Consider the following 22,880-nt stretch of genomic DNA (forward strand, 5'->3'; position numbering starts at 1 on the left):
TCTGCTGTGTCTCTACCTCGTTTCTGGTCTCATCTCCACCCTGAGGGACAAATTCCCGGAACACAGTGCCTGGTGCGTAGTGGGTGCTCAATAAACATTTTCCAATGAATTTAAGAAACATTTCAAACTAAGATGCAAGCCTGAGGAAATGTTGTGAGATAAGTGTGTCGTATCCCAAGGGGACTCTTTTGAGAAACATTTTATTTGGATTTGGAAATTCTGCTACATTTGTTTGAAAGGTATCTAACTATTGATAAAGAAAGAAGCACTTATCTACTCATTTTTTGCTATCTATTCAGAGCTAATGCTGGTTAAGTGGATAATAACCATGCAGGTAAAAATAAAAATTACGTAAGAGATTAATTAGACTGATATTCTTAGGTAACCCATAAACTCTCCCTGTTTGCAGAAAAACCAGGCTCATTACTTTATTTTTTTGACTCATTGCTCTATAATCACACCCCCTAAATTAAAGTTCTCGGCTGAATATAAGAAGGGACTTAAATTATAATGTAGGCCAGATGTGTTATTGGTAGCCAGGAAGTAGGAAAGGGTGTTGGAAGTGTGGTTTTCAAGTATGTGTATGTTGGTATTAAGTCAGAGTGGAATTGGAAAGGGAGATCAGTCAAGAAAATCAGAAGATGTGGCCCCAGAGAGCTTGCAGTCTTCTTGGGGACACTCCTTCCCCTCACAGCAGGAAACAACTGGAATTACCAAACTCCATAGCACTAGGCTGTGTGGTCCAGCCACAAGGGCTGACATGACTCCATGTCTTGACATAGTTTCCTTTCAAATGCTTTCACTGAAGGTTGTCCTGCACATATCTCTTTCCTTGCCTATACTGATGTGACTTGTGTGCAGTTGAATGTGTTTCTCTGCTGTGTGATTTATATATGACGGTCTTATGAATGCTATTGAGCTGTGACATCTGAGAGACTTTCTGTTCACACAAAGGACTCCTTCATCCCTCAGACCTGTGGAAATGAATTTACTTGTTTATGCATATGTGCAGTCAGTACAAAGGCCCATCTGTAGAGGAATTTTAAAAAGTGAAGGAAACAATAGAGAATTATAAGGTGTTTTCATCATAGAGGAAAGGCTTTCCTGTGTGTGTGTGTGTGTGTGTGTGTGTGTGTGTGTGTGTGTGTATCTTGAAGACGTATCTGGTGACCTTTCCATAAAGACCACTAATGATCTATATGTGCCACTCTTTATCATAATTGCACACGAGCATACGTAATACAGGAACTCTGCACTATAAGGAGAAAGACTTAAGGTAGTGACATAATAATGAAGATATCTGAGCTCCAGAGAGACTGTATTTTTATGTGTGTCTTTCTTTTGAAGCTGATACGTACTCCCTGGGAGTCTACTGTGCAGACTCTCTCGAAGCTCTTGTGAGGTATACAGCCTTAGAGGGATGCAATTTCAAAGGAGCCATGGCAACTACAAGACAGGGCCGTGGCAACAGCAAGATAAGTATCGGGTCTGCTCAACCACTCCTGAAGGATAATCAGCAGTCAGTTTCTCAAGCACCCCCAGAGCGACCCAGCATTGTTACGGGGGGCTACGGTGCAGCAGGAACAGAGAGCTACATTTGTGTCTGCAGAAGAAAAGCCGTTGCACCCACTTCTGATTCTTTTGTAAGGCCCTGCTTTCTCTTCCTTGCAGATGCTCTTTCTTGCCTTTTCTCCCTTATATTCATTCCACAAAGAGATGTATTAAATAGAAGGGTAAAAATGCAGTATAAAATTGCTTACGGTGATGATTCTTTCTGTCCTTGAGATGTGCGTACACACACACACACACACACACACACACATAATCTTTGTGATGTGTGTACATAAAATTCCAAGAAGTAGTTTATTTTTTTAATGTTTTTATCTTATTTTTGAGAGAGAGAGAGAGAGAGAGACAGCGGGAGAGGGACCGAGAGAGACAGGGAGACAGAGGATCTGAAGAGGGCTTTGCCTTGACAGCAATGAGCCCCATGTGGGGCTTGAACTCACAGATGAAGTCGGATGCTCACCTGGCACCCCCAAGTTCCAAGAAGTCGTTTCTATCACTCTCAAAGACTGATTGTCCAAGGGCTTATTTGTCACTTGATTGTGTGCATCTTTCTAATGAGTCGATCGGAATTTACCAAGAAGGGACTGTGCAAATTCAGTGGAAAAGACTCTGCGGAATACGAGCCAGAATGTCCTTTGCTCTGAAGGACTTCATACAGCGTTTAGAACATATGCAACCCAGGATAACCTGTGAACACCTACTGTTTGAGTTATGTCCCCTCAACAAAGATATGTTGAAGTCCTAACCCCCCAGGACCCCAGAATGTGACCTCATTTAGAAATAGAGCCATTGTAGATGCAATCAGTTAAGTCAAAATGAGGTCCTACTGCAGTAGGGGGTAAACCCCTAATTCTGTGTGATCAGCGTCCTTATAAGAGATGACTGTAAAGACAGACACGCAGGGACAATGCCATGTGAAGACAAAGATGGAGGTTGCAGTTAGGTAGCTTCAAAGCAATGAATGCCAACCATTGCTGGCAAGACACCAGAGGCTGGGAGAGGTAAGGAAGGCTTCCTGGAGGCTTCCCAGGAAGCATGGCCCAGTCAATATCGTGATTTCTGGCTTCTTGCTGCCAGAACCGTGGTAGAGTGAATTTCTGCTTGTTCAAGCCTCTCTGTTAAGGCAGCCCTGGCAGTCTAACATGCCTACCGAGCAAACTCTCCCTAAGTTCAAGCTTATAGTGCTTAGGATGGATGAAGGAGTCCTGCAGAGAAAGGAAAACACATTTATTTATTCTCTTTTGTAATGAGCCAGCACATCTCTGTGGCCTGGACTGCGTTCTCACAGTGCCCAGGATTCTTGCCAGCCTTTCAGATGTTAGTAGTTAACCTTTTTACCTCGTTGATAGCTATCTCCTTGCTCCAGGAAGTGCCCTGCTTCGGTGACCTCATTCTGCCCCATGCACACATCGCTTTAAATTTTTCTCAAGAGGTCTGCGTTCCCTTACTAGCATGTGGACTGTTAAGAACAGGGACCATCTTATTGTCCTGGACAGAAGGGCGATGCCTTGCTCACAGCAAGTGCTTAATATCTGTTGAACTAAACTGGAGGGAGTGAGCTCTAAAATAAATGGGAACAAATGAATAAATGAGGACTCGGGCACATATAAGATGGCCCAGCAATTTATCAACAAATGGATGAATAACTAAACAAATTAACTGATTGTATTAAATATTTTAGAATATGTAGGTTGGCTTGGCTTTTGGCTTTTGTCATGTGGGCAAAAGGTTCCTCCACAGTCAATGTAAGTGGTATGTTGGAGAATCTGTTGTTCCTCCTGTGGATAAGCCAAGAAACACTTTCATCAGTGTGCTGAGTGTCTCTTTGCATGAGAGTAAATGCTGGTATTAGCAAGATTTCGACCCAGAGAGTCGAATCTCCAAAATTACATCAGTGAACATGTATTCTTTTTTTTAAAATTTTTTAAATGTTTATTTATTTTTGAGAGAGAGACAGAGAGAGAGAAAGAAACATGAGTGGGGGAGAGGCAGAGAGAGAGGGAAACACAGAATCTGAAGCAGACTCCAAGCTCTGAGCTGTCAGCAGAGAGCCCGACATGAGGCTCGAACTCACGAACCGTGAAATCACGACCTGAGATGAAGTTGGATTCTTAACCAACTGAACCACCCAGGCGCCCCAATGAATGTTATTCTTGAAGCCTCCAGTGTCAACCAACTGGAATGCAAGGATAATGGAGATATAAATAAGTGCATGCTTCCCTCTCTCTTTTAGTAGCTTACTACCCCGTTGAAAAAAATGGATACTTACACTCATGCAGCATTACCCTCGAGGCCACTGTGGGCAAAGGGCTGACTATTCAGCACCCCCAGTAATTGCTGGGGGCCTAGGATAAGAAAACTGACTTCAGAGTGAAAGTAACCATTTCATTGAAAAGCTAGGCTGAAGAATAGGAAGGTTTTCATTATTGTTTTGTTTGTTTTTGTTTTTAAGTAAAAATGGGAGGAGTGGGGAAGGTGTCCTGAGGGATACCGGTCTAAATGCAGAGTTGAGATGTGGAATATATATTTTAGGGATACTGTTTAGATTTGGTTTCTAGGGATGAGAGGTGAGTCTAGGATGACGGATTGGTGACAAGTTGTGTCTGAAATACTGACCTATGGAATCTGAAGCTTATTCATTAGATAGTAGAAGCCTCTGGAAGATTTTGACCAGATAAGGAACATAATCATCATGATAATTCCCGTTTACTGAATACCAGCAATGTGATAGGTGCTTTCTCTGCTTGTGTGTTATTTAATTCTCTTAACAAACATAGAAGGTGGTGTCTTATTAACCCATTTCATAAATAAGAAAATCACAGATCCAGTAAGTGATAGTTTATGTTTGCCTGACTTCAAAGCCTATGAGACTTTTCACTGCATTAATGATTTCCAAAGGCACTTGGCAAACCCCGTGGGTTCTTCAAAGAAACTTAAGGGACCACAGGACTGGTTATTAGTTGGCAAAGATGGGCAAGACTCCTGGCCTAAATTGGGCCTCACACCTTACACGAGTGAAGTTCTCCTTTTTTTTGCTGCCACATTGCAACATAACCACAGGATGTTGATCAAAGAAACAGGGCCCACCAGGAAAGAAGGACCCAAGGACCCAGCAACAGGGTATGGTTTTGGCTCTAGGTAACTTAACATTGTTCTCATCACCTTGATGAAGTACACAGTTGCTGATGCTATGTGGCCACAAAGAATAGCATATACGTTGAGTAACAAACAAAATTCAGAGAGATCCCAAAAGGCCAGAGTCCAATAAGTTCCAAATTAACAGAGATAATGTGTAATTTGCACTTAACCAACTGCAAGAATGAACTGCATAAGCATAGACTTGGGCAGTGGTTCTCAGAGTGGACCAGCAGCCTGGGCATCACCTGGGAATATGTTAGAAAGGCAAATTCCTATTAGATCAGAACCTGGCGGGTGGGGCTCCACAATCTGTGTTTGAATAAGCCCTCCAGGTGTTTCCAATGCAGGCTGAAGTTAGAGAACCATGGGCCTAGATAAACCAACTTTCCTTTCCCTCTTTGCCTTCCTTCATTTCTTTCTCTTTATTCCATGTCATTCCAGAAAGGATTTGGGGTAGAAAATCTGACCTAACAGTTTGTGTCAGGACAAAAGTTTTATTTTATACAACGTTTGCTCTGACTCAATGGTGTGGTGTGGTTGCTGACAAAAGTAAATAGTTTGCCTCAAAAATAGCGACCAGAACAAGGAGGGGAAGAGCCCCTCTCTTCCACACGGGGCACATTCTGTAATATTCTCCACATTCCGCTAGACTGCACCTGAGTGTGTTGAGGAAATTGTTATAGAGGAGTATTGAAAAGGGGCTTGACAAAGATGGTGAGGGACCTCAAACCTTGTCCTGAAGGAAGCAGTGGAGAGAAGCCACCTCTTATGGCTGGTGCCTGACATGGAAAAAGCATTTTACATCTGTTCCGGAGACCAAAATCCAACATGGGGGAGCCCTTTCCGCTGGAATTCAGAGGGCAAGATGTCAGTCCAGACTTACCCTACAGGGCGTTGGTAACCCAAGGAAGTACTTCAGCCTCTTTCCATTAGCTGAAGACTGTAGATAATAAAGATTGTAGATAATCACGTGAGGTGGCTCACAGGGGTCTTTGGAATACTAAAAAGCATGAAAACGTGCAAATGTTTGAATAAATGCAAGTGATTGTGTGAATGTGGAGCAGTGGTACTGTCATTAAGGAAGGCTAGTTGATGGAGATTTTATTTTAGTCAGCACAGAGCCCGACGCGGGGCTCGAACTCACAGACCTTGAGATCATGACCTGAGCCAAAGTCAGAGGCTTAACCGACTGAGCCACCCAGGCGCCCCAAGGAGATTTTATTTCAAAAAAATGTTTTAATGTTTATTTATTTTTGAGAGAGAGAGAGGGAGGGGCAAAGAGAGGGCGAGAGAGGATCCAAAGAGGGCTCTGCGCTGACAGCAGAGAGCCCGACGTGGGACTGGAACTCACTAATGGGGTTATCATCTGAGCCGAAGTGGGACACTCAGCCAACTGAGCCCCCTAGGCGCTCCGATATTGAAAATCCCAGATAAGGAAAATTACAGCATACAAATTACTCAGAAGCGAGATGGCCTTTCTCAAGAAGTAGTGAGGCTACTTTCATGAGTAGTCTTCAGACAGAGACCAAAATGTTAGAGAATGAATCGTATGGGTTGGAACACATGGCCCCCAAGTGCCTTTCTAACACAGACGCTTCATGCCAGTAAAGTTAGAGAATGTGAGGTCAGGCAGATCTGGGAGAATGTGGCCAATGGAGTAAACGCTTAATTCAGCATCTGCTAATCACTTTGTGCAAGTAACCGCAAACATTTAAATACACTTAAATGTTAAGTACAATAAAAACATTAAATGCCTTTAAAAACAACAACTGGTTAACCAGGATCCGGTTTTTCTCTACAGCCCTATTGTTACATTTCTCTTTCCATTAGAAGTGTGGTTGAATTGGCCCCCTGGTTTTCCTGTGGGTCCGTTGATGTTTGCATATGCAAAGTAAAATAAAATACCTAATGCTTTCTATACGTCTTTGCAGCCTCTCCTAGGAGAGGAATGGGTATCGCCCTTGGTGTCTAAGCCAAATCCTGAGTTGATTTACAACATTATACCTTTAAGACTAAGCTTTCTTCTGGCTGTAATTTGCATCTAGTCCGTTCTTTCTTTCTTTCTTTCTTTCTTTCTTTCTTTCCCCCCCAAAAGATTGGGTAACATCAGTGACTTTTGCCTCCATCCACTCTTGATTGGCTGCTTTCCAGTGGCAGAGAGATGAATGGATCCTTTTGTGTAGGGAGTCTTGTAATTCACTGCCTTGCCAAAGGCAGTATGTGGGTATTTTGCACGTATTATAGATAATGTGTGTATATCCATAATGTAATGAAGGTAACATTCATACCGCTGTGGGTGGTAGCTAAGTGAGAGACAGCTAAATCTCATTGTCAGTGTATTAGAAGCTGTCTTTTCTAATTCGGTCAGAAACAGTTGTTGGTCTGTTACTTGAAAAAAGTCAAAGGGGCGGGCGGATTATAGAAACAGGAGTGAGTGAGTGTGGGGGATGAGTATTTTAACTTAAACCATATATATGTGTTTTTTATAAAAGGCCAAGGGCTTTTCTTGGACTCTGACTCTGCCTGTTGCCAACCCATGTTGTATTTTTTTCGTGAACAACATCCATTAGGCATCATCTACAATTTGGGGTTTTTCGTTTCTTTGAATAAGAAAGAAGTTTCAAGCCAATTTGCTGAGCGACGGGTGTGCAGGATCCTTCTAGGTTTTTATCAGATTATTCCTATTGTTATTTCTTCAATAGCTGTCTCTCCGACATCTAAAATCAGAAGAAAAAATTGTTGTGGTAAAATATACATAAAATTTACCTTGTAACCATTTTTTAAGTACCTGATTCAGTGGCATTAAGTGCATTCACAGCGTCATACAGCCATTACTACTGAATATTTCCGGAAATTTTCCATTATCCCAAACAGAAACTCTGTACCCATTAAATGATAACTCCCTGTTTACCTACCCTCCATTTCTGGTAACTTCTATTCCACTTTCTATATCTATGAATTTGCCTATTCTAGCTGCCTTATGTAAATGAAATCATGTAATATTTGTCCTTTTGTGTCTGGCTTATTTCACTTAGCATAATGGTTTTTTGTTTGTTTGTTTTTTGTTTTTTTATGTTTATTTTGAAAGACAGAGAGCATGTGTGAGGGAGAGAGAAAATCCCAAGCAGGCTCCACGCTGCCAGCGCAGAGCCAGTCATGGGGCTTGATCTCATGAACCGTGAGATCATGACCTGAGCCAAAATCAAGGTCAGACGCTTAACCGACTGAGCCTCCCAGGCTTCCTTAGCATAATGTTTTCAGGATTCATCCATGTTGTAATATGTGTCAGAATTTCATTCATTTTTATGGCTGAATAATATTCTGTTATGTGTATATACTACATTTCATTTAGATTGTTTGTATATCTATTGATGAACACTTTGGGTTGTTTTCATCTTTCAGCTATTATGAGTAACATTGCTATGAACATTGGGGTACAAGTACCTGTTTGAGTCCCTGCTTTCAGTTCTTTGGGGTATATACTAGGAGTGGAATCACTGAATCAAATGATAATTCTATGTTTACCTTTTTGAGGAACTACCAAACTGTTAAAAAAAAAACTTTTTTTTTTTTAACGTTTATTTTTGAGACGGGGAGAGACAGAGCATGAACAGGGGAGGGTCAGAGAGAGGGAGACACAGTATCCGAAGCAGGCTCCAGGCTCTGAGCTGTCAGCACGGAGCCCGACGCGGGGCTAGAACTCACGGACTGCGAGATCATGACCTGAGCCGAAGTCAGCCACCCAACCGACTGAGCCACCACAGGCACCCCCCAAAAAACTATTTTAAAGCAACTTGTATGTATGAAGACTTTCCAAAGCATTCAACTTGGTTTTCACAGAAGCAACAGCTCTCTCACTTTTGGTCCTGTATTTCATCATTTCTAGGCCATTTAATTCACCTGTAAAGTGATAATATCAAGTCCAGCTATCATAAATAAGTTTAGAAACATGTACAATTGATACTTGCTAAGCATACGACTCAACGGGTAAGATCAGAAGTGCTTGGAACATAGTAGAGAGTAGCTTTCCAGCAAATGAACCCCAACATAAGCTAATATATATTATAGAACAAATGGAGAATCCTGGTTAATCTGGCCAGCTAAGTGGAGGACAGCTAAGAAAGCTTCTACTGTTCAACTAAACTATCTTGGTCATGATACAATATCTATAAAGGAATTTAGAAGCGACTTTGGCTCTAGAAAAAACAACAGCTGCATACCCATGACTGTTCACATTCAATACACTTGTTAGGAGATAGGAGAGAGACAGACAGCAAAAGCTAAAATAGAGTGGGGAGTTGACCGATCTAGTCATTTTTGTATGAACTCTTGAATTTAAGGAAGTACTAATCGATCATAGCAGTGGGCTGATTTTCTTCCCTTCCAGTTGAATTTTGTGTGGGTGATAAATGGAAGATAAACAGGGAATAGGGAGGCTGTGCCTATTCTTAGAAAGAAGATACCTTTCAAGTTAAGATTTGAGACTCTGAGATGTGATTAGAAGGTTTTCTAGCCAGTTTTGAAACAGCACCATGAAGCTGTAGGAAGAGTATTTTTATATAGCATCATTCATCCTAGTTAGTGACCCACCTGATTAAAGGTTTGGGAAATTGCCCCTCTAAATATGGGCTAAAGGAACAGGGTTTATTTAGCTTAGAGAGAGAGAGCAGGCATGCTGAGGGGGACTTAATAATAGTCTCCAAGAATATGAGGGATAGTCTATGAGTGATGGAGAGCAGCTGTTTCCTGTTTCCACTGAGGACTGGGTAAGAAAGAATGGAGTTACACTGCAACAAGTCAGTTTAAGACCTCCTTGGCCATAAGGTTTGAGACAGCAAACCCACAAGACCAAAGCCACCTCTCTGTTTCCGAAGTGGGCAGCTAACTAGCTGTCATTCTTGGGTGGTTTAAATGGGCTTGTTCTTGAGCTGGTGAGAAGACATAGAGAACCTCTCAGTCCTATGAGAATATGAAGTTGTCTGCTGTCAGAACCTCGTGGCGTTTTGTGGCCGAGGGAGCACTTACTAGAAAACGAGATTTAAGAAAGAAAACAAGTTTCAGAATCTTCTCGCTCCGTTTTGGTCTGCCTTTAAAGCAAGATCATCTAAATTTACATCTTCTTTCTAGGTGAAGAATTTTCATGGACTTGCCAGTCTGTGTTTTCCCTGCTGAGTTGGTCAATGTGGTGGTTAAAACAAATTCTGTGTCTTCAGTGGGACTCTCTATATATTTATATCAGAGCTAGATATCATAGACATTTGATATATTTTATATATGCAAAATATGTAATTAATACAACAACGAAAGCAATGTGCTGATTAGGAGCAAAGCCAATAAAAGCATTGTGAAATAATTCATCATTATAGGAGGTTGACGAGGGGAAGAAATTTAACATCAGAAAAATGAGTTCTGGATTTGCTACTGATTTTTTCAAATCTTTTTTTAATGTTTACTTTTGAGAGAGAGAGCACGCGTGCAAGCGGGGGAGACACTGGGCCCCATGTTGACAGCAGAGAATCCTATGCGGATCTAGATCCCACACACCATGAGATCATGCATGACCTGAGCCGAAGTGAGACACCCACTGACCGAGCCACCCAAGGGCCCCTGGATTTTCTACTAATCTTTAAGCAGTGAGGCAGATGGAGATGCTGAAAACTTCTCAACCATTGTTATATCATTGTTATCCTAGGTTAGATTAATCATACCATTAATCATGAATTGGATGTGTAGTGTCTTATTTGCCCAACTGGGAGTGTTTTCAAAACATGGTTTGATTTACAGAGAAGTGGACTGCTCTTAAGCTGTACCTTTAAAATTATAGGTTTATGACCGCATTAACTGTGTGTACATTCCACACGTTATGTTTCCGTCTTGTACCAACATTTATTATAATCTTATTAAAAAATCTCTGCTTCTATCACTGAATGTTTTTTGTTACCTGGAAAGGGGTAAGCATGAATCATGATTCAAAACTGACCCCCATAACTCTTTGGCCTTCAAAATCCAGCACTGAAAGAGGAAAATTAGGGGATTGTTTTGAATCCTTTCTCAATACGTGTTCACCATGAGGCACTGCATGAGTTACTTAACCTCCCCGTGTCTCTGTTTCCTCAATCTACTTTACAGGAATGTTTTGAGGATTAAATGAAATGAAATCATGTGTGCCAAGCCCAGAACCCAGTGAGCACAGCCCTCAAGCCATGTTTACTTGCTTCCTTTAATTCACAAAGAACATCTCTTGCCTGTGGTAGAATCATGATTGCCTCTAGATTGTCTTCAGTTAGTGGGGGTTTGTTGAACCTCAGGGGCAAGACCGTAGAGTAGGTTTTGTCTAAAATTCACTGAAGGCCCCCCAAAATTCAATTGTGTGAATGTCTCTCCTTTTCTAAATGTACTTAATCCAGAAAAAAGTCGACCATAACGCCAAATATCTTAGGAAGCGTTTGTTGTAAAAGAACCTGAAACAAATCATGTATACACAGGGAAGAAAAGTTCATTTTGAAATCAGCAAGAAGAGTATGCATTTTTGTTTTGCAAGGTTTAAAGGAGAGTAAATAAGTCTTCTGGGTATTCAGAGAGTCATGTAATATATAGTGATTAAATTGAGTGCAGTGCTTTGAAATGGCATCAAATCAAAGATGTGATCGTGGCCATGGGGAAGCTTATGAGCTTGATGGAGAGACTAAACCTACATGTATGAAATGAGCACAGAGTAGTTAGACTTAATATCAGGAGGGGCAGGTATCACATAATAGGGCTTGAGACCCCAGGTACTAAGGAAAGGCAAGATACAGGTTTGGGTAGGGATTTAATAAAGCTCTAGGAGACCTGGGATCTTGGTTTGACTGGTTCATAAAACACTATCATTTAAAGACAGACAGAATTTTTAAAAACCACATAAAACATTCACTTCCTATAGAAACCCTATAGTTGCTTTTTACGTATTTGAAATAAATGAATCCTTCTGAAGTCTCAGTGTTCAGGCTGATTTGCTTTCAGGCTCTTAATACACACTGCCAGACTGCTCCTGCCCAAATTCATTCTTGGTCTGTGGGATATGGAATATCTTTATAAATCATAACAAGTCACATTGAGAGTAAAAATCCCAGCTAGAGATTTACCTCAAAAGCTGAGGCATGCCACATACATTAATGTTGGTGGATTTAGAAACCAGGGTGAGACCTTTTTGTCTTTATTAGAAGGAGATTTCTAATTCAGAGCCTTCCAGAGTGTGGGCATGGATCCTCTGAACTGGCCCGCTCCTCCTGTCCCTCCCCACCTTCCAGCTCCCCAAATTAAAAAAAAAAATGGAGAAGCAGAACAACAAAGCCATTAACTTATTGGAAGAGAATTTAAGGCTGAAATCTTGCAAAGCTTATATCAGCAAAGTAAAAATAATTACTGTCACTTTCTTTTAGACACTTGGCTTTAAGGTTCCTGTCGCCTTTATCCTAACACACAGATGACTTAGTAGCTCTCTTTTTCATGGCAAATGGCCTGGTGTTACGTTTTTATGCTCACGGCCATGCTATTAAATGACAATACATGGGGATGATACCAGAGTGGAGCTACGTTTAGATAATGAATTGGAATAGCGTTAATGGTTTGGGGTTAGGCATGCTGTCCATGTGCCAGCTGAGCTTTTTCCTTTCTCTCTCCTTTCCTTCCCCAGATTCTCAAATCCAAAGACTTAACGTCTCCAACCCAGCGCTACATTGACAGCAAAGTCGTGAAGACTAGGGCAGAAGGCGAATGGCTTTCCTTCGATGTAACTGACGCCGTTCATGAATGGCTCCACCATAAAGGTTTACGACCACCCTCTGTGTTCATCCCTAGCTGTTCAGTGACCTTAAGTTATTGTAAGTTGATTGCAGATCTAAGGGTGTTGTCACATATCCAAATGACCTCCTTGACTTCATGTTTTCCAGACAGAAACCTGGGATTTAAAATAAGCTTACACTGTCCCTGCTGCACCTTTGTACCATCTAATAATTACATCATTCCCAATAAAAGTGAAGAGCTAGAAGCAAGATTTGCAGGTAACTGCAGGTGGGGGAGGGAAGGGCCTATATTGACAGTCTCATGGGGGCCGAAATCAGTTTGCAGGTGAAATCGGGATTGTTTGGTGAGGCCTGGGGAGTTTTCGTTGTGTGGGTAAAAAAATGGTTGGATAAAGATATATAAAGGCAGAAAGGATTGGGACAAAGGAATTGGTTCCCTGTTTACGTTGCTCAGTGCCCGGTGATGACCGGGCAGTAGTAACTGGCTGATTCATCAACTTCCCAAACTACTAGTCCGTTAACCCCTTTGGTCTTCATTTAAGCGAACCAACTTTCCACCCGTGCTGGTATTATAGACGACGATAGCGGACATTCAAGGAAATCCATTGATAATGCCCCAGACCCAATGTCGGGAGCTCACAACTGTATTTCACAGAAGGGAATCTCTTCACACCACAGCCTCTTTAACTAACCTTATACGGATCAGAACACTCCACCTTTCCTAGCAAACGGCTTCCTTATCAGACTTTGATAATCATTTAAAAAACACATAACTATAAGTCTTTAGTTTTCCCCTATTTTGCTTCCCTCTTAGTGATTAGGCAAAGTTCAAGGAGAGTGAAGAGATACCAAGGGTTTGAGGCAACTTCTCTTGTTAGATAACCAGTTTGGAGATGAGCGTTAAGAAGGAAGTGTGCTGCGGGCTAGTGCTGTATGGACTCCAAACCACCGCATCTGGGAGCTGAGTTCCCTTCCCAACCACCACCACCTGAGACCTTCATCCTCATGCAGAAGGCTGCAGTGGCCCTTACTCATGGAAAAACATTCCCAGAAGTCTAGAGATTTATTTCAGTCTCTAACCTAGCCATGATTCTCTAGAGTGTGGAGATTAAATGCTTAAACTGGCAGTCTCTTGAGCATGCTTTGGGGAGCTCGAGTTTCTAAATCTCAGATGGAATCAGGAAAGTGTTGAGGATGCCATAAAATAAATGAAAAAGCCCTTTCTTCGCCGCTTCCCAAAATAGCATTAGGTAAGGGTGACTTCTGTTTCACTTGAACCTAATTCACTGCAATTTAGTGTAAGTCTCGGGTTATGTTCATTAGAGAAATCTTCTGAGTTTAGTAGTCTTAGGAAGAGAGTGGACTGGTGGGTGACAAGGCATGTTCTTTTCAGTTGCTGAGGGACTGAATGTGGCCTCAACTGAGGGTTGACTAAAATAAACGACCTAGGTTGCCCTTGGACTATGGTCAAAGGCCTCTTCTGTAGTGATCCTCGTAACCGACAAGCCCTGACTTGGACACCGAGCTGCCTCCTGACGAGAGCAGCTGCAGTTAGACGTGTTCCTTGTCACCTCCAATTGTCTTCTTATGTCCTATTTACGTGGGGAATGACTGTAGCCAGGTGATGATGCTGTTGTGGTCATCACTGCTATTTGTGACAGTATACAGAGGAAAAAAAAAAAAGGCTGGTTATATTTGATGAAGGTAAAGCTAAATGTTTGTTACCCAAATGCATTTTTTCAAGGTATTGATGGCACCTCCACATATACCAGTGGTGATCAGAAAACTATAAAGTCCACTAGGAAAAAAAACAGTGGAAAGACCCCACACCTCCTGCTAATGTTGTTGCCCTCCTACAGACTTGAGTCACAACAGTCCAACCGGCGGAAGAAGCGTGCTTTGGATGCAGCCTATTGTTTTAGGTAAAGGAAATAAAAATAAGACGAAGTAATTATGTCTGCTAACTCTTGTACTGCCTTTGCCCTTTCTTACCAATTGACCTAAAAACTGCACTTATTGCTTGAGGCCAGGTACATACAGTACAGTATAGCCATCATATCTCCCAAGGTCATTCTTCCCAGAGGCTTAAAACAGTTTTTCTGTGTTGTAGTCATCGGCTTTTTGCAATGAACCAAGGGTGAAGTCAGAAAACTAGCTCCTGAAGTTGTTTCCCAGATCTCTCGGAAGCACCTGGGGGCTGAAGAAGAAATTGAGCTCCTTGCTCCCCAAAGCAAATATAAGTTTACTTGAGGGGTATGGTGATGGGTCCTTAATTGGAAAGACTCACTATCTGTATTGGAAAACGCTCCCCTCCCCCGCCCCCAACAGTAGAGTGCCCACGGTCATACCTTTTGTCGTAGTAACAGATATGAGAGAAATAGAAGCAGAATGCTATTTATTGTGTCGTTAGCTACAGAATATGAGGGACTAAAGGCAACTCAAATCTCTTTCCCATTCTTATAAGAGTTCATGGTGGAGAGAGTGCTAGTGTTCTCCTGTGGTTTCTTATCAAGCCTCATAAGAGGAAGTTTCTCTTTTTATTTTGAGAGCTGGGGCGGGGGGGGGGGGGGTGGGCAGTGAGGGGTTCTCACTGATGAGAACTGCTCCAAGAGTTCATGAGTAAAATGGCTTTTTTTGCTCGCTACAGTCGATGGTTGCACTAAGCAAGGCTCCACGTTTTTTGATCTCTGTTTCCTTCCTGGATCAAGAGACATGAGATAAAATGAAGGATTCATTCTCAAAGGAAAATGTCTTAGGTGGTTCTTTGAAAATAGCTGTCATACTTGATTCATTTTATATTTGAAAGGACAATCAAGGCTGGTTGGCAAAACTGATCTCTTCCAGCCACCTCTCTGCGTATATATGGTCATTCTAGGGAAAGGTTTGACATTGAAGGGTATGGCCAAAAGACTCAGGGTATAGAATTCACAAGGGAAAGTAGTCCAGCAAATCATCGTAACACTCCATCGTGGAAGTCGTTCGAGATTACTATAAAACCATTCAAACCTGGCCCATGAAATGTGCCCATTGGATGCCATTTGAATGAGTGAATGAGTCATTTTTCTGACTTGGAATGAGGGGTGGGGGAAATCAGCTTTAAAATCTCCACCGCTCTTTCTCCTAACAGAAATGTGCAGGATAATTGCTGCCTACGTCCACTTTATATTGATTTCAAGAGGGATCTTGGGTGGAAATGGATTCATGAACCTAAAGGGTACAATGCCAACTTCTGTGCTGGAGCTTGCCCGTATTTGTGGAGTTCAGACACTCAGCACAGTAGGGTAAGTATTTGGCTTGTGTCTCTTCTGTTCTTGGGTTGCTAATGTGTACCTGCTGAGAGTATGTCCAGTGAATTCTAATTAGCCTGGTGCCCCCTCCTCAACACACTTGAATGGGTGCTGGAGGAATCCTTTTGAGTGATGGGGAAGAATGTCGGCTGCAGGTGAAATCAGAAGTAACAATGACCAGTTTGAAGAGTAGGTTTTGCCTCCCCGATGAGATTATAGGCAACCCGAAGACAGTGTTGTTTAATTGCTTTCTTTTTATCTTATATTCTCAACAGCTGTAAGTGATTGGTAGCTATAAAAAATCAATATGTCACTTAGTGTCACATATACAGCTAGGATGTGAAGGGACCCAAGTCCCCATCTAAACGAGGACCTGTTGTCACTACATCAGGGACTGTCATAGTAAAGAAAACTTTGAGGACCTCAGCTGATGGCATGGCATCGTGACTCACCCGCGTATGGCAATTAAAAAGTCGTTTATACAGCCAAATTATGGAAAGAGCCCAAATGTCCATCAACCGATGAATGAATAAAGAAGATGTGGTGTGTGTGTGTCTGTGTGTGTGTGTGTGTGTGTGTGTGTACACACACACAATGGATGGAATAAAACTTGGCAATGAAAAAGAATGAAATCTTGCCATTTGCAGCAACAACGTGGATGGAACTGGAGGGTATTATGCTAAGTGAAAGAAGTCAGGCAGAGAAAGACAGATAGCGTATGTTTTCACTCATATGTGGAACTTGAGAAACTTAACAGAAGACCATGAAGAAGGGAAGGGACAAAAATAGTTACAAACAGAGAGGGAGGCAAACCATAAGAGGCTCTTAAATACGGAGAACAAACTGAGGGTTGATGGGGGCAGCAAGGGCAAAGGGAAAATGGGTGATGGGCATTGAGGAGGGCACTTGTTGGGATGAACACTGGGTATTGTATATAAGCGATGAATCATGGGAATCTACTCCCGAAGCCAAGAGCACACGGTATTCACTATATGTTAGCTAACTTGACAATAAATTATATTAAAAAAAAATAAAGATTAAAAAGTCATTTAACTTCTCTAAGCCTCAATTTCTTATCAGTAACAAGGAATGTTTATGTTAAAAATGATCTTTAAAATAACAATGCCAAACTCAAGAATAGACGTAAAGAGCAAGACGATGAAAGAAGTGAAAATGATTTGAAAATTAGGATCTCCAAGTCTTTATAACCCAAAGTGAACAAGAATCTAAATATTCTGTCAAGTTACTTCAGTGAGGGTAGAAGGCTAATTCAGGGAGCAAGTCCTAGATTGGATGTCATGGGTTAGTAGCCCAGATCAGCAAAGACTTTTTCTATGTAGTGATGCCTGTCCAAGCCAAGTGTTTTTTCCTGGTACCTCATAATGTAGGGTTTTAGAGATGGAAAGTTATCTTGTCCAAACATCTCATTTTTCTAAAGAAATCCGGGTCCAGATTGTGTAGATTACTTGCCCCGGATCAAACAGTTGGTGACAAACCAAAACTTGGAAGGCATTTGGAAGGCAGGCTTCCTGGCTTTATAACCAGGCCTCCGTTTGCTCTGTCTTACTGAGTTTAATTCCTGAAATGTGGCTACACATTGGGGTTATGCCTCTGTAAATCTCCTTATTAAAGAGGCATTAGAAAAATTGCCTTCACTGCAGGGTAGGAAAATGAATCTGCTGCCAGAAGGATCACATAATGCATTCAGCTGAATTCAAGAGTTTTGGGGTTATCAATTATTTTAGACCATCTGCATTATAAAATTTCTCTTTAATGCATATGAAAAATCATGTGCTAGCAGAACATGAAGTCTATTTATTTATAAATGCCTACATATGCTCGACTTTAAATTGACAAATAGGACTCTCCTTCCTTCAGCTGTTTTCCCAACTCCCCTGTAGATTTTGGCACTCCAGGCTGACCATGTGCTTGGCCATGTGAGGAAAGCTTGCTCATGTCTGTCCCTTTGTCTGAGCTCTCTGGCCAGCCTGCTTCAACTGGGCTGTGGCCACAGTAGCTGTAATGTGGGCAAGGCCCAATTGCCAAGTAGAAACATAATTCCCCTCCCTGATACACAGAGGGAGTGTGTGAAGGCTGAGACCATGCTTGTTTTTCAAGGAGAGAGGAAGAATAACTGTCATGGTCACAAATATGTGGTTTGGACAGTTACCCAGGGAGCCAGAGGTAGTTTAATAAAGTAGTCAGTGTTGCTGCACTGAACAGACCTTCTGTCTTAGGCTGAAAAAATGGCCGTGAATGTCGAGGAAAAGGTCACTTGCTGTTTGCCTAACACATTAATGGAATCCTTGGAAATGTCTCTTTATCATCACTGGGGAACCTACATACTTCCACTGGTAAAAGTCACATACTCCTTTGATATAAAATGGAGTTAGGGGCATAGAACCAACTCTAGAACTTTCTCTTCATTCCATTTTAGGGCTGGCTATCCGCCCTCCAACTTAGGCACTACCATTTGCCACGTGAAATCTAAATGGAGGGTTGATTATCATTGTTGTTCGAAGCAAAACGTAAGAAAGTGAATGCGTAAAAATACAGATTTCTTTTAATATCATTCTTGATTAACTCTTAACTGCTGAACTCTCGATCGTATTTATGAAGCAATGATAAGTGAAAAGACTTGCATCTTTTTCTCTTTTAAATGAAAATGTAGGTGATACTAAATTGGCCTGAGAAGACACAGCACAGAGAGGTTTCACACTGCAGACAGGTGTCTTTTTCTATGGCTAAGGGTAGACGAGAGCTTTGGTGGTAGTTTTAATGAAAGCTGTGATCCTTCTACTTCTCCGTATATTCACTTCTTCACCGAGTGCAGGAGTCTCCTTTCATCCAGAGAAGACTTACTAGGGCCATCAGGTCAAAACAAAGTCCAGAGAATCTCTGACCACAAGGGAACCCTAATCTAGGTGGGAATTGGAAATATACACTAGGTTACAAAGAAGTGTAGACGCAAGAACAGATACTGAGAGGATCAGCTTTTTCGACGGCCAGGTAAGTATGTGCAGCAAAGTAGAGATCGAAGTGAAGGATAATTGGGGAAACTGTAAAATCTGTTGAATGAATGATTTTGTGCAATCTGAGCTTCTACAAAATCATCTGTTTACGATGTATGAGAAAAGGATTCTGTAGGAAAATGATGAATTCAGTGATTACTAGGAACACATATCAAGTTGACCATAATTGGGGGTTAAGAGAAGGAAATTGACCAAAAATAATTTAAATTGTCTACTGAGTACTGTGACTGATAAGATAACAGTATGGAATGGTACTTTTTAAAGTAATTGCCACCCCATTTTTTTTTTTGGTCTTTTCCTATGTTTTCTTCCATCTCCTGTGTCCTTTCAGGTTCTCAGCTTATATAACACCATAAATCCAGAAGCATCTGCTTCTCCTTGCTGTGTGTCCCAGGATTTAGAACCGCTAACCATTCTCTACTATATCGGCAAAACACCCAAGATTGAACAGCTTTCAAATATGATTGTAAAGTCTTGCAAATGCAGCTAAGATTCTTGGAGAAGTGGCAGGACGATAATCACATGGTGGTGATGATGATGAGGACGACAAGAACAATGACAATGTTTGTAACAAGAAAACGTAAGAGAGCCTTGCTTCAACAGTGTTAAAAACATTTTGAAAAAAGCGGTACTAGTTCAAACACGTTGGAAGTTTGTGGTTGTGTTTGTTAAAAATGGCATCTGAAACAAAACAAAACAAAAAATTGAAGGCTTTATTCTACATTTCATCTACTCTGTAAGCGAGAGAGACAAGAAGCAAAACCTTTTTTTTTTAAGACAAAAATAAACACTGGAAGAATTTGTTAGTGTTAATTATGTGAAAGGAACAACCAAACAAACAGGAAAATCCCATTAAGTGGAATTGCTGTACATACTTTTCCTATCCCATGCCTCACTTGATTTTTCTGTATTGCTATGCAATAGGGACCCTTCCCGTTCTTACCTTTAGAGTTAACGGTGAGTTATTTATTGTGTGTTACTATATAACGAACATTTCATTGCCCTTGGAAAATAAAACAGGTGTATAAAGTGGAGACCAAATACTTTGCCAGAAACTCACGGATGGCTTAAGGAACTTGAACTCAAACGAGCCAGAAAAAAAGGGGTCATATTCACGGGATGAAAACCCAAGCGAGTTATTATATGACCAAGCCAGCCTGCATTAAGATAAAGACCCTGAAAACACATGCTATGTACCAACTGCCTAAGGAAGCTTCTTGTAAGGTTCAAAACTGAAAAGCCTGTTAATAAAGGAACTTTCAGTCAGAATAAGTCTGGAAGATTTTTTTTTTCTTTTTAATTGTAAATGGTTCTTTGTCAGTTTAGTTAAACCAGTGAAATGTTGAAATGTTTTTGATACGTACTGGTCAAACTTCAGACCTGAAAGTATTGCCGTATAGCTATGCCATTGGTTTTTTCCTTCGTTTCAGATATATGTAACCATACCTATATTATTATAATAGATGGGTATAGAAGCCAGTATAATTGGAAACACATCTGCAGATCTCCTTTGCAAACTATTAAATCAAAACGTTAACTACTTTACATGCAATGTGTAAATTTTTACCATATTTTTAATGTTCTGTAATAATGTCAACTATGATTTAGATTGGACTTAAATTGGGGCTCTATTTTTAATGATCGCTCAGAACTGTGTGTTTCCTTTAGCTGGCCAGTACTTTCGAGTAAAGCCCCTATAGTTTGACTTGCACTACAAATATGTGTTTTATAGTGTTTCCTCCACTGTGCTTTGTGCATTGTCCATCATTATGACATAAGCTACCTGAGTCCACTTGTCCTGTAGATTTTCTTTTATAAAAAGGACAGATTCAAGTTCAGTAGTCTTCCTCCATCTTCTAAGCATCCTTACTAATCAGTTCAGATGTTAACAATCTTCTATTTTAGGAAAATTGGGGAATATTATAGATGTATACATAATTGAGCTGAAATATTTTAGTTTTAGCAGAGGCCTAAGGATCTGACTGTAACTCGGAATCTTTGTGGCTGAGTTAAGAAAGGTTTCTGCAACTTGGCTTAAACAGTATGCTCACCGAATTCTATTGTTAGTAGAGATCAGACAGTTCATAGGAAACATCTTTTCCTTTAATCAGGTTTTTAGTGTTCAGGGGGGAAATGGAAAGATTTACATATTTCTTGATTTCTTTTTTAAGGGAGAAAAAAAAAAAAACGCCCTGGTCAGCCTAAGTCACTCAGTTTATTTCACGGAAGTTAAGGTTTTCATGTGTGTTCTTTGAGGGTTGTAAAGGTACAAGCCAAATCCTCCCATGATCAAAAGGTGATTTTTTTCTCTGAATGAGACTTCTCTAGATCTGAGGCGAGAATTTACCTTGCTTGAATAAATGAATGATTTGCCACATCGTTGCAGGGAAGGTACCCTTCCGCCAGGGTTTGTAGGAGATGACAGTTTGCCAATTGTCCCTTATTCAACTGTAAGATAAAAGTTAATAGGTAAAACAATGGAATATTTGCAGCGTCACCTAAAGGGCAGGATGGCGAGGTGCGAATCCAAGTGAAATTGTCTGATAACCTGTACTTCTAGATGTTTGACTTTTCCTGGCCGTTAATTAAATGACAAATTGGATTCGCAAATTTGAAAACTGGAAAAGCGAGAGGGGGGACGCCCTACTGGTGAACAGTCTTTGTGTTGGGTGTAACCCAATCCCAGAAATGAGTGTGTTGATTTTTTTTCCTTCCATTTTCGATGAATTCTATGTAAATCACTTTTATTTCTGCAGGTGTTTTCCTCTCAGATAGAATGACGTTTGTTTTGTATTATTTTGTCTTTCCTCATGAATGCACTGATAATATTTTAAATGCTCTATTTTAAGATCTCTTGAATCTTTTTTTTTTAAGTTTGGGGGTTCTGTAAGGTCTTTACTTCCCATAAGTAAATATTGCCACGGGCAGGGAGGGATGCGGGAGGGAAGGGGAAGATGTTAGTATACGGGTGGGGTGGGGCTGCAGTTTTTATATGTTAAGCAGCAGTACAGTTTTCTGGTTGGCATGGTTTAAAAAGAAATGGACTATAAGATTAGCTGTTTTGTATTTTGATGACTGATTATGCTGTATTTTAACATGATGTATGTCTGTTTTGTGGTGCTCTAGTGGTAAATAAATTATTTCAATTCTATGTTGATGTGTTTTTCCTATCATGGTGTTATCATTGAGACTAGAGAACACCTCTCCTGCAATGAGAATCATCTCAAGCTGGGAAAGTCATACATCTTTAAGACTGTGCTCTTATTCTCAAGGATATTCACTTCAGAAATGTCATGGTTTATAGCCCATGAGCAAGGGCATATGTACCAAGGACTAAAGAAAGCCCTGTGCAGTCTTTTTATTCTCTTGTTTATTGCTATTTGGTCATTGTTTGAGATTTAGTTTCCATCCAGCTTGACTGTCTACCAGAAAAAATGCAGAGAGATGTTTGAGCCATGCCTCGGCTTTCTGGTTCCATGTTCTGCCAACCCCAGGGCCAAAAGAACTGGTCTAGACAGTATCCCCTGTAGTCCCATAACTTGGATAGTTGCGGAGCCAGCCAGATACAACAAGAGCCACGTGCTCTTTGGGATGGGTGTTGGGAGCAACTACTCCTCTGTTTCACCCAGACCACTGCACCAAAAAACCCTGGTTCCCGCAAAGTGCTTTGGCTGTTGCCTATAAGACCAGACTTTGCAAGTGAGTTGCCAGTCTCTTAATAAATGGAACAAATAGAAAAGCAGTCGGGGCTCAATCTGGTTGTCTTACTTTATCTCATGAAAAAACCAGTTTGTGCCCATTGTCTAAACCTCACATGGAAACAAACCATCAATGCAAGTGCTTAGGTAGAATAGAGAATAGTCCCTTTTCTGTGATCTTCTGTGTTTCATCTTTCATACTCAACTCCTTGATAAAGGAAGTGTTTCGCTTGAGCACAATTATTTCACACTTCTCTGCAGAGTGGCCAGTACCAGGCCTATCCCCCCCAGCCCACATCACCTTCATGTGATGAGTAAGAAAAAGAGGGTGTCGAGGTAAAGAAGAGAATCACCTAATGGCCATATCAACTT

The 22,880-nt window shown here is 41.0% G+C and overlaps 1 protein-coding gene across 3 annotated transcripts in view; it reads left to right on the forward strand.

Annotated features, from left to right (window-relative positions):
* Positions 1–21,961, forward strand: part of TGFB2 (transforming growth factor beta 2) — an 82,749-nt gene extending 60,788 nt beyond the window's left edge. For 2 of the 3 annotated variants that reach the window (XM_058701638.1, XM_058701637.1), the window contains 5 exons: positions 12,383–12,515; positions 12,639–12,749; positions 14,236–14,413; positions 15,619–15,772; positions 19,142–21,961. In XM_058701638.1, the coding sequence (XP_058557621.1) occupies positions 12,383–12,515; positions 12,639–12,749; positions 14,236–14,413; positions 15,619–15,772; positions 19,142–19,300 (735 nt within the window). In that variant the 3' untranslated portion in view covers positions 19,301–21,961. The remainder of the gene's footprint in view (positions 1–12,382; positions 12,516–12,638; positions 12,750–14,235; positions 14,414–15,618; positions 15,773–19,141) is intronic. The other variant, XM_058701639.1, reaches the window with a different exon arrangement.
* Positions 21,962–22,880: the final 919 nt, after the last annotated feature.

Source organism: Neofelis nebulosa, chromosome 15, assembly GCF_028018385.1.
Source record: "Neofelis nebulosa isolate mNeoNeb1 chromosome 15, mNeoNeb1.pri, whole genome shotgun sequence".
NCBI classification, from domain to species: domain Eukaryota; kingdom Metazoa; phylum Chordata; class Mammalia; order Carnivora; family Felidae; genus Neofelis; species Neofelis nebulosa.